The 12585-nt window shown below is 43.1% G+C and overlaps 1 protein-coding gene across 1 annotated transcript in view; it reads right to left on the bottom strand.

The window, feature by feature from the left end:
- The window catches only part of SV2B (synaptic vesicle glycoprotein 2B), a 204363-nt gene that overhangs the window by 45603 nt on the left and 146175 nt on the right, over positions 1 to 12585 (bottom strand). The window contains exons 4-5 of the mRNA XM_079911967.1: positions 2303 to 2483; positions 1807 to 1958 (exon numbers count right to left, since the gene is read on the bottom strand). Of these exons, the coding sequence (XP_079768093.1) occupies positions 1807 to 1958; positions 2303 to 2483 (333 nt within the window). The remainder of the gene's footprint in view (positions 1 to 1806; positions 1959 to 2302; positions 2484 to 12585) is intronic.

Genomic DNA, 12585 nt, shown 5'->3' with positions numbered 1-12585 from the left:
AGATGGCCAAGAGGCACATGAACAGATGCTCAACATCACTAATTATTAGAGAAATGCAATTCAAAACTACAGTGAAGTATCACCTCACACTGGTCAGAATGGCCATCATCAAAAAATCTACAAACAGTAAACGCTGGAGAGGGTGTGGAGAAAAGGGAACCCTCTTGCACTGTTGGTAGGAATGTAAGTTGATAGAGCCACTATGGAGAACAGTATGGGGGTTCCTTAAAAAACTAAAAGTAGAACTACCATATGACCCAGGAATCCCACTACTGGGCATATACCCTGAGAAAACCATAATTCAAAAGGACACATGTATCCCAATGTTCACTGCAGCACAATTTACAATAGCCAGGACATGGAAACAACCTAAATGTCCAACGACAGATGAATGGATAAGGAAGATGTGGTACATATATACAATGAAATATTACTCAGCCATAAAAATGGAAAGTGACTGGATCATTTGTAGAGATGTGGATGGACCTAGAGTCTGTCATACAGAGAGAAATAAGCCAGAAAGAGAAAAACAAATATCATATATTAATGCATATATGTGGAATCTAGAAAAATGTTAGAGATGAAATTATTTGTAGGGTAGGGATTGAGACGTAGATGTAGAGAACAGACATGTGGACACCGAGGGGGAAGAGGAGGGTGGGACAAATTGGGAGATTAGGTTTGACATAAATACACTACCATGTGTAAAATAGACAGCTAGTGGGAACCTGCTGTATAGCACAGGGAGCTCAGCTCGGTGCTCTGTGACAACCTAGATGGGTGGGTTAGGAAGGGTGGGAGGGAGGTCCAAGAGGGAGGGGATATAGATATACATATAGCTGATTCATTTCATTGTACAGCAGAAACTAACACAACATTGTAAAGCAATTTTACTCCAATAAATAAATAAATAAGAATAACTGTATCTCTTTGCTGTACATCTGAAACTAACACAACATTGTAAGTCAACTATACTTCAATAAATACACACACACCAAGGAAGGGAATGGGTAGAGAATTGTTGGTCAGTTTCAGGGGCAGTTTCTGTTCCTCCCTATGGTCTGCAGGATTCTGAATGATGGCAAAGCCTACACCCATAATCAATGGTTCACCAAACATAATTTTGAAGGGTAATGATGATATTACCCAGGATACTCAAAAGGCATAATCAAATCAAAACTGCTGCCTTCTCCCTACTTTACTCTTAATAAAATCCAATAGTGAAAGTTAATGTTGCCAAGTCCCTGCCCAGAAAATCCAGTTTTTGCAATTATCCAAGATAATAAAATTGTCTCAGCTGAAACCAAGACCTTGTCTGTAAGGGCTGCTCCACGTTTGCAGCTGAAAGAGTGACAGCAGGCACTAAAATGGAAGGTATATGAGAGCACCACACTGAGGGGGAGGGGGCATCATGATCCAAGGTCAGGCCAAGGCCAAGTCATCAATTTGACCAAGTCACCAACTTCTTGGCTTCTGTTACAACATCTATAAAATGGGGTTACTGAGCCTAACTTGCTGTGAGGAGGAGGGGTGGAGGAGATGAAGGTTGAAGTCCTTTCAAAGAAAAGGAAGGAAAGGAGAGAAGGAGGGAGGAAGTGAGGGAGGGTAGACTGTATTATTTCCGGGAAGACATGTGTACTGAAATTAGCCATGTGTCTCCAGTGTTAGAATTTCTTTAGAAAGATCAAGGTCATACACAGGAACTGTGAGTGAGTGTGGGAATAAGGCTGAGGACAGGGAATGTTGTTCGGATGCAGGTGTCATAGTAACAAGGGCCCCTGGGTTCTTTTAAGCCAGTGCACTCACCATAGTGTGGAATGATGCTCCAGGCCATGGCAGATGCATAGATGCCTCCAGTCATCCAGAAGATGCCTAACCAACTGAGATGCTCTCCTCGTTTCTCCCGGGACAAGAATTCAGAAAAATAGGCAAAAACAATGGGCAGAGAACCCCCAATACTGCAGAGAGAAAATGCCAGAAAGTAAGAACCAAGTCAGACACTAAAAATGGTCATAGCAGGAACCCAATTGCCTTGTCCCACCCTTAGGCTCAGTGGTGAAATAACCCAGTGAATTCGAAAGACCGGCCAAGGCAGTGTCAGATTATTTTGACCTTATGACTGACTTTACAACCTAACCCCTTTCTAAGGTTCAACTTTAACACAGTATCTTGGAAGTCAAACAAAAACTCAGTTCAAAGTTTTCTGGAGGTACTACTCAGAGTCAGGGTATCAGGATGGATGGACCACTGGTCCTAGGGTTGGTGTGGGGGGAGGTCCAGCTGAACCTCTGTAATTACGCACCCTATGCCTGAGATGAGTCTGCAGAAGAGGAAGGCTCCATATCCCTGTACGAAGGAAGAGAGGGAGGCGAAGGAGGCGTTGACGGCCAGGGACATGCTGAGAACTCGCTTCCTCCCCAGCTTATCAGCCAGGCCCCCCAGGATGAAGGCTCCCCCCATCATTCCTAGGTAGACTATCAGCCCTGTGAGGAAGAGAAAGAGAGAGGAGAGGGTGGAGAGAGAATACAAGCGATTAGAGACCATGCAACATTTTAGAAAATCTGATGCCCATTTTAATGCATCCTAGAAATTCTGTGTCACAGACATAAAAGGTGGAATGTGACAGATGTTGGTGGCCAATTAGAAATGTTGGACAAATGTGACTTCTTAGGAATGGTATTCAAAAAATAATAGTCTCACCAGGTTTACATGTATGTATACATACTAAAATAGATCAACCATAGCTGAGTTTGATGTATCCTTTTTCAGATGCATAATCTTCAGATGAGGGAAATTCTGTCATTTTATTTTTAAGCAAAAAAACAGTTGGTGGGCTTCCCTCGTGGCGCAGTGGTTGAGAATCTGCCTGCCAATGCAGGGGACACGGGTTCGAGCCCTGGTCTGGAAAGATCTCACATGCCGCGGAGGAACTGGGCCTGTGAGCCACAACTACTGAGCCTGCGCGTCTGGAGCTTGTGCTCTGCAATAAGAGAGGCCGCAACAGTGAGAGGCCCGCGCACCACGTTGAAGAGTGGCCCCTGCTCGCCACAACTAGAGAAAGCCCTCGCACAGAAACGAAGACCCAACACAGCCAAAAATAAATAAATAAATAAAAATTTAAAAAAAGAAAAAGTGTTGGTGCTACAAAAGTCCTTGTGGGGTTATGTTTAGAGAAATTTTCCAGGGAAAATTGTGGCCAAGCAGGTATGGGGAGCAATGGGAAGGAAAAACACGGTGCAAGTGAAAACAGCAATTCCCAACAAGACAGCTTATTTTATTAAACACCCAAGAAGGACCTTTTCCAAGCCACAGCCAACGTTCAGATGTCTTAGGGGAATGTGGACGAGAGTAGCAATGAGCTATCCTTTCTTCAACACATGTAACTACTATGTGCCTTGTAATAGAATCAGTTAATTTATGATATCATTTAAATACAGTGTTGTACACACATTTATGGAATTCCAATGAAGCCAGCAAGCATCCTCATAGAGGTGGCAAATCTCCCGAAGCACATGGATAATTCTTTCCTACTAAATATTGAGTACTTACTAATTATCAACGACTGTGCTAGTACATCATTTACTAAACCCAAGAAGCAAATTTTGGAGAATGTCTTTCATGCAGTGGAAATACTGAATACAAATTAGGTAAGTGTTCTTTTGCTCAGCCTTGACTGTAAATCAAACGAAGAACATCATTTGTCTTTCACAGAAAGGAAGCTTCTCCTGACCTGCGGATGCTTTATGTATGCAGATGTGTGCTGGGAAGGGCCCACGTAAAGCAAAGAGCTTCATTAGCTGGTTAATCAACTGGCAGGTAGGTCCCCAAAAGGAGCAATTCAACTATGCTCTGCTTTATCTTCCCAGTGGCAGATTTCCTTCTTTTATTATTTTTATTCCATGAGATGAAAAGAAATGATAACTTTGGTGTTGTCAATGGTTTTCACTAACTAGGATTCCCTTCCCTCATGTGAATTGTAACTTTTCACCTCTACATCACTCAAAGTCATGAAATATGTTATTTCCTTTTTCTTTTCCGTATATGTCACTTCATGAAATATGCCTGAGTCTATAAGCATTCATTAAACGCCTCTTATTAGGTAAGTGCTATTTTTGTTAATGGGGACACAGCAGGGTACAAACACATGAAAATCCCTGCCTTCATGGCACTTACATTCTAGTTGGGGAAAAGAGATTATAAATGAGTAAAAGATACAGTAAGTGGGATGCTGATAAGTGTTATAGAGAAAAGGAGAGTCAGGGTGGGAGGTGACAGTTCTAAATAAGATGGTTCAGGAAGCCCTCAGGGAAATGGGACATTTTGGCAAAGATCTGCAGGGAGTCAAACATGGGGATGTCTCGGGGAAATTGCTGGACCTGTGCTCCTAGACACAAGGTTTCTCTCCATTACAATTTTACCAGTTTCTCAGCCCATAGCTCAGGAAATGCAGTGAGCAATTTCCCACTGTATTAGGTCACTGACACTTGTGTTTGAGAAAATGAGTCAAGACTTGCAAACCCAACTCAGACCTGGGTCATGCTGTACTGTAATAACGTCTGGGTTAGTCTTCCTGTTAGACTGTGAGTTTATCTGCCTGATCCAGCCCTGACTGGCCAAGGGCTTTCAGCATCTGGTTCCCAGCAGACTTAATCCTGCCCGGTTCTTAGCCATCAGGTGTTAAGTGGGATTGCCTTACTCACTGATGAGGGTGTCTTAAAACCATCATGACCTATCTCCAGCAAGAATGAATTCGGTCAGGTGCTTGGGTGAGCCTCAGGCTGTAGCTTCCCTATTATTCTCACCAAGTGGTTCTAGTTTGCAAGACTGGCTTTGTGTTTGGTCCCCATGCTAGTTTCCTACCAGCATCTGATGCCCCAACCAATTGGAAAAGTCCCAAACCCTGTGTGTGTCCACCCAGGCTTTCCCCAGGAAAGAACTGGGTTCTACTTCCTCAGACTTAGACAACCCACCTAACACCTTGACCACGGCCAAGAGCCCCACATCTGAGATGCCCTGCCCTTCCTCCCCACTCCCAGTTAGACCCCTGGGAGCTCACCGCCAGTCCAGTTCACACTGGAGTTTCACACAATTCCTTATACTTGGTAATTCAGACTTCTAGACCAGAGCAGAGAGGGAACTTTTTTCTCCAGTTAGGTCTGTTAGGCTTCCAACATTTTTTGGCCTCAGTTTAGTGCAACTCCCCGCCAAGAATTTCCAACATCCCATTCAGCCAACAGAAAACTTGTGTTTCTCTCATGATACTTGGTCAGTAAACATTTGGAATAAAAAAATATATATATTGAAAGCGAAGAAGGAAGAAGGGGGAAAAGGGAGGGAGGAGGGAAGTCCCACCCAAATTGCAGCTCCATGAGCAAAATAGATGCTATGGTTGCTTTAAGCCACTGAGTTATACAGCAATAAATAATGGGACAGTAAGTGCCGAACAAACTTAAGGAGCCTAATATATCATATAATAGCAGCAAAACGGCAAACATGGGGTGAGTACTAGCCACTAGACAGGCTCTGTGATAAGCATTTCACAGGCATTGTTGATCCCCTCTCATGTTTACAACAATCCAGTGAGGGAGATACTGTTATTATCCTTATTTTATACAGGAGGAAACTGATCCACAGAGAGATAAAGTAGCTCCCCCGTGTCAACAACTGATGGAAATATCAAGACTTGGGACCAGTACTTCTGACCTCATAGTCCCTGCTTCAACTACTATATTTCACTGCTCTTTATGGATAAGCATTGGTCAGACTTCGTAGCTCTGCATCAGTTCATTCTTTCTTCATTGGCTCGTCCCCAGGATGGCCTGCTCAGTGGGGCATGGTTCTTTCCATTCAAGGAGATAAACCACAAAATCCGTGATTATCTCCTGGTGAGAAACAGTGCTCCAATAAAGGTATATGTCAGGTATTTTAAAATCACAGAGGAGGAGCACAGCCTGGATACACCTCACGCAACATGGGAAGGCTTCCAAGAGAAAGACATTGAGCTGTTGTTGAAGGACACATAGAAGTCAGCCAGGTCTCCATCTTGGTGACGGGGGTGTATCGTAGGCAGCAGCAGACAGCACGTGCAAAGACAGGGAGGCTGAAAGAACAACTGATGTGTTTGGGCAACTACCTGCAAGTAGTTCAGTGTGAGTAGAACACAGTACTCGTGGGACACCTGGTGAGGGATTGGGGCTGGAGGTTAGGACAGAGGCCAGATCATAAATGGCTCAGAAGTTGTGTGTGCATGTATGTATGTGTGTGTGTGTGAGAGAGAGAGAGAGAGAGAGAGGGAGCACATGCATGCACATGTATGAGTGCGTGCACATGTGGTGTTTGCATGCCTATATGTGGGCCTACAAATTGGGGGGAAGAGAAGATAAGAATCAGAGGAATGGTCAGGACATTTGCTAAGAACCAATCTGCACGCCCCATACCCTGGTCCCACCCCAGAGAAAAACACTAGCGTCCAATAAATGTTCTATTTTTTTCTTACTTCAATAAAGCTATCTTCAGCACTTCTCGAATTTCACTATGTACAAAAATCATGGAGGTATCTTTTTAAAATCAGATTCTGATTCTCCAGTTTGGTAGGTCTGAGTTGGGGCCTGAGAGTCCACATTTCTAGCAAGACTTGTGCTGCTGGTCCACAGACCATACTCTGAGTGGCAAGAGGCTAGAGCACACCCAGCTTCAGGACAAGACAGGGAGGGGAAGTGGTAAGAATCCTGACTTTGGAACCCAAAGATCTCATTCACTGGTTGTGTAATTTGGGAGAAAATCCTCTCACCCTGTAAGGGCCTGACCTTCACATCTGTAAACTGATCATTGAGATAGCTAATCTCCAAGCTGCCTTCCCATTTGTTTGTTTCTAAAAAGTATAAATCATGAAGGATGAAATTCTGTGGAATTTCTGAGGAAGAAGATTGTCAGACTAAAAAAACAAACCCAGACACAGATGCTTGATTAAACTTTCGTGATAGTCACACAAGACATGTTTATGGATCAGATGTGGCCCTAAGTGGCTTCTGGGCCACCAGTCTGCAATCCCAGCAGTGAACATTGTGCCAGTTATTGAGCTGTTATCTCTCAGCTCCAAAGCCATCCTTCTAGCCCCTAGTTTGTCCACAAACTAATACAAGTACTTTGCAGGCTGCTCCCTGCTAGGCCCTGCCAGTAGGGGGCACTAGAGAGAGGCTTCAAGGAGGGGGCCTCTGCTTTTTGCTCCTGTCGTTTCACCTGCGCAACACTTTTTCTCTCTGGCCGCAGCAATTCCCTTCCACAGCAGCAGCAGCTGAATCCAAAAAGCAGAACCAGACACATCCCGCCTCCCCTCCCCTCCCCTTCCAGAGCAGCACCAGCCAGCCTGGGCCCTCTCTCCAGAGATCTGAGCTGGCTCCATAGGGCCCCCTTTCCCTGAGCTTCTAAGTTATCATAATTCTAATTTATTCCCCCAGGTCCTAAGGGTGCAGCTGCTCCTTGCCTTCACTACCTCAGTATACTTTTTACAAACATTTCACTTACCCAGTTAATAATTTTTTACATTAAATTCTCTCTGTTCCAATAATTGCCATGATTTCTGTCTCCTGACTACATCCTGACTGATCCAGACACATAAGCAAATGGATGAATCTTAGAGATTAGACATTGAGTTCAATCCCTTAGCTGTACTGGATGAGGAGACTGAACATCAGAGAAGGTCAGGGACTCTCTCGGAAGCTCTCTGCTGGCCCGGGATCGGCTGGCACTACACTCTGGTCTCCTAGCTCCAGGCCGGGTGCTTTTGCTACCAAACCTCACTGTCCAAGGCAAAGGAAGAACTAGAAAGAACAAGAAGGGCTTCTCAAAATGCTGTCGTAGGGGGATCAGAATATGCGGCCTCCAAATGTGCCCCTTTGATATAAGGATTATTTTGAGCTGAAGACAGTTAGAAAGAGCAGACCCCAAAATAAAGCTCTGCCGTCCCTCACATTTGCCTAAAAGCAGGCTTAGACTCTAAATCACCAGAGACTCTTATCAACATAGTGCTGCACAAAGAGGAATCTACATAACAAACCTCACTAAGGCAACTCTATATTAGTTTGCCCCACAGATTGATTTACCTTCCCACAGTTTGCCACTCTAGGAAGCCTAAAACCCTGTTAGTTTGTCTTGTCACTTCTCTACAAATGTATTGTTCTTTGTGAAGATGCTATCTAAGCCCAGATTCTAACCATCCTTAGAGTTACTCACAAGTACATGCACTGTGCATGGCAATAAAGTCTGTTTGTTTTTCTCTTGTTAATCTGTCTTTTGTCAGTTTAATTCAAAGGGTCCCCAGCCACCAAACCTAGGAGGATAGAGGGAAAAAGATTTTCCTCCCTTGTACTGTTTTGGGACACCATGAAAAGGAAGAATGGAAGAAAGATGAGCCTATCCAAGGAAAATTACTTTAGCATGAAGCTGATAAGGGACTAGTTAGAAAGCTAGGAAGTCTACCCTCCTTCAATGCTATTCAACAAGCTCAGTGGCATCTTGAGGCAATGTCCCCCCTAATAACACCAAGGTTTTTGAGGTAGTTAAAAACCATGATTTAGAGTCTAAGCCTGCTTTTAGGCAAATGTGGGGTAGGGCAGAGAGCTTTTTTTTTTTTTTAAGTCTGCTCTTTCTCAACTGTCTTCAGCTCAAAATAATGCTTATATCAAAGTGGCCCATTTGGAGGCCACATATTCTGACCCCCTACGACAGCATTTTGAAAAGCTCTTCTTGTTCTATCTAGTTCCTCTTTTGCCTTGGACAGTGAAGTTTGGTAGCAAAAGCACTCTGCTACTTGCAGAGCAGGGGCATGGAGGTGAAAGGAGGGGGATGTGGTGGGGTGAGAAGGGCTTTCAACTGGTGGTAACACCACAAATAAAATGGAAAAGAGGGAGGAACCCACACTGATAGGTGCCCATAAAAGGAAGAGCCCAGTCTTGAGACACAAGACTTGAGCTGGTTGTGGTCACAGTCCTGGTTCCATGGGTTACTAGCAGCATGACCATGGGCACCCCACTCAGCTTCTCTGATCATTGCTCCTTCTTTGTAAAATTCACATACTAGTGAGTATCTTGCAGAGTTGTTAGGATTACGTAGGACATTGGGTTGAAAGTACGTAGCAGGATGCTTGGCTCGAAAGTAAATACATAACTGATCAAAGTTGCTACTGTTGTTATGAGCAATGCAGCTTAGAATGGGCTGGTACCTGAGAAAGCCACAGGATTGGAAAAATGACAATAAGTTGGTGGTATTTTAAAATCAAATCAACCATATATTAGAATTTGAGAAAAGAGGATCAAGACAAGCCTAAGAAACTTACTTATAGGAGTTTTTTTTAAAAACTTATTTATTTATTCCCTTTAAATGTACCTCCCTCTATCTTTACCTGAAAAGGAAGCCAACTTCCAACAAAAAGCTTTTTTGGACTAAAGTTTTTTCAAGTTTCTTCTAACAAGACTTTGGTGGCGGGGGGGGGGGCACTTTTTTCCCCTAACTCTTCTGTTTCTTAAGTTCCCAGATTAAATGTCATCTCCTGAGAGAGGCACCCCTGATGTCCCAAACTAGGACTCAACAAACTTTTTCTGTAAAGGGCCAGAGAATAAATATTTTACTTGCAAATAATTTACTCTGCAGAAGTCTTGTGGTCTCTGTGACATATCCTTCTTCCTTTTTTCTTTATAATCCTTTAAAAATGTAAAACAAAAATACGGTAAGTCTCCTCCATACAAACAAGTTCCATTCCAAAAGCGTGTTTGTAAGTCCAATTTGTTCATAAGTCCAACAAAGTTAGCCTAGGTACCCAACTCACACAATCAGCTATAAAGTACTGTACTGTAATAGGTTTATAGTAATACTTTTCACACAAATAATTCATAAAAAACAAACACAGAAAATAAAGAAAACATTTTTAATCTTATAGTACAGTGCCTTGAAAAGTACAGTAGTACAGTACAACAGCTGTCATCGAGGGGCTGGCATCGAGTGAACAGGCAAGAAGAGTTACTGACTGGAGGAGGGGGAGGAGGTGGGAGATGGTAGAGCTGAAGGATCGTCAGCAACAGGAGATGGAGGGCAAGCTGTAACTTCACACACGTTCGAGAACTTGAACGTTCGTATGTAGGGGACTTACTGTAGGCCACAGACCTGTAGTCCATAGTTTTCTGACTCCTGTCCTGTTCCATATGAAATTCTGTCATCTCTGCTTGTCTTTCGGCACCATACTACCATTCTTCACATAACATATGTCTATTTGCTATTATGTATTTATTGGCTCAACGTTTGTCAGATGCCTTTGACTGCCATGTCCCAGAGGAGGGGGAGGAGGGGACCTGTCAGTTCTGTCCGAGTGGAGTTCCCACTGTGTCTCTAGCACCCAGCACAGAGAATGACACCTTGTAAGCACTCCATTAATATTTTTTCAAGAAATAAACAAAATAATATTAAAATAATTCACACCCACTGTAGAAAACTCTGAAAAATACATTAAAAATGTATAAAAGGTAAAGTCAAAACTATCATACCACCACTCAAAGACAGCTGTTATTAGCGTACTTTATTCTTTGTATTTGTACACATACAATTACATGGTGGAGACCATTCTGTCTTGGAAGTTCCATAACCTATTTTTTCCACTGATAAGTAACTCAGCAAAGAACATCTTTGTGCATATGTCCTTGTCTGCGTTGCTAGTTATTTGCTCAGAATTGATTCCTAGAAATGAAATCATGAGGTCAAAGGGTTTCTTGAGACCCAGCGTTGAATTTCCTTCCAGAGAGCTGGTATGTAACACAAACCTCTTGCCATCTCTAGAGATGCTCTTCACACAGACAGAATACACCCGCAGCACCAGGGGCAGCACGTTGAGGAGATAGACAATCAGAATGTGCTGGCTTATATGTGATGGGAAAGAAGAGCCTCCTGCAGGATAATCTTCTTTATCTAGCAATTAACCAAGGACAAAGAAAGCATTTCTCACATTTTTTTCACTTGAATCCATAGAAATTAAATGCATTAATATCCTAGGAAACTTCTGAGCTCCCTTTTTCTGCAGCCACTCCAGTATTTATTTGACTGCATGCATGTGCCTTGCAAGAATAAAAATCAGCATCTCCAGATGGAACCATTTCTATTCCACTTCTTTATTATTCATCCAAATATACTTTCTTGAAGGGTAATGTTCTCTTGGACTAGGGTCTGGGAGTCACAGATCTATAAAGTTTACTGCTTTATCACGTGGTAAACGCGATAAAGGTTGAACACATAAGTGAACCCCTGGGAGAAGTCTCACTTTGGTACTAAGTCATGGAAGAACATCAGGTTATCTATCTGCATACCCCTATGAAATCAGATGCCTTGGGTAGTTTGGCCAAGTGCTTTGTTTATATAACATCTGGATGCTTGGAAACTTCTGGGATAAGTAAATACTTCCTTTTGGGTCTAAAGCATTTAGCACAGAAAAGGTTTGGTTTTAACAGTATGTCTAGTGGAAACCAACCTGGCAGTCACTGTATTGGACTCTTCTAGTACTTTATGTGTCCGATAAACTCAAGTGAATGAATCTTTGGAAGTAGGTTAACTTTCCCAGTCTACTGAAAGTTGGAGCTCTCCAAAAGGTCACATAAGATATTTGGAAACAAGTGTGGAGAAGAGAAAGGAAGGGACAAAGGAATTAGCATCTTTTAAGACCCTACCATGTGTTAGATACTATGCTAGGTGATATATAAAATAATTTTAATTTGTCATTCCAACCCTGTGAGGGAAGTATTGTTTTCATTTAATAGATGAGGTTAGGAGCTTTCCTCTCTGACCACAATTATTGAAATATCTGAGTAAATTGTTCTAATATCTGATAGAAGAAATCCACGTTTACAGTTGGGTGATTCATCAATGCCCCAAATTATGGAGTAGCTCATGAGAAAAGGTGCACTAATACTATTCAAGGACACCAGGGTTGGAGGTATTTGTCACTCTGCCTGAGGATGCAATACATTCACTCATGCTTGGTTCTTCAGCTCGAGAGAAGCCACAATGCTATGGAAGAGCAGAATCATCCGTCCTGGAAGGTCTAGGTTTGGCATGTGGCCAATAGATCCAGAGGTAGGGGTCTGCAGATGGATCGGGGAATCAGAGACAGAGCCACTTGCTTCAGCAACATGGTGTAAGGATAGGGTCTTAAACCGGGAAGAGGTTCTTTCTCCAGCAATACTTAAAGGAAATTAAAGACCCTGCAAGGCAGCCCAGAGACTTTATCAACCCAGGTGACGCATAACCAAGCTCAAGCCACAAGGCAATATTCTGAGCCAAGCAGTGAGCCTGTAAGTATACCCAGACCCCAGATCTCTAGCCATGTCTTCGGTGAGTAGAAGATAGGCCTACAGCCATCGTGGAAGCAACTGTAACAGAAAACTTTCAGGACACTAGTGAGGTTTCTGCCCCGGGCTAGCCCTGGGGCAAAGGGGTATCTGTCATGTCCCTTAATCTTCTCTCAGGATGTTGTTCTCACAACATCCTCAAGGAATATTTCTTAGTGCCTCTTCTTATCAAGAAGAGTGCCTCTTGATAAGAAGAGGC

Source organism: Stenella coeruleoalba, assembly GCF_951394435.1.
Source record: "Stenella coeruleoalba genome assembly, chromosome: 2".
In the NCBI taxonomy this organism is placed as follows: domain Eukaryota; kingdom Metazoa; phylum Chordata; class Mammalia; order Artiodactyla; family Delphinidae; genus Stenella; species Stenella coeruleoalba.
Note: the sequence above shows the minus strand (reverse complement) of the source record. Positions and strands in the feature narration are given on the sequence as shown.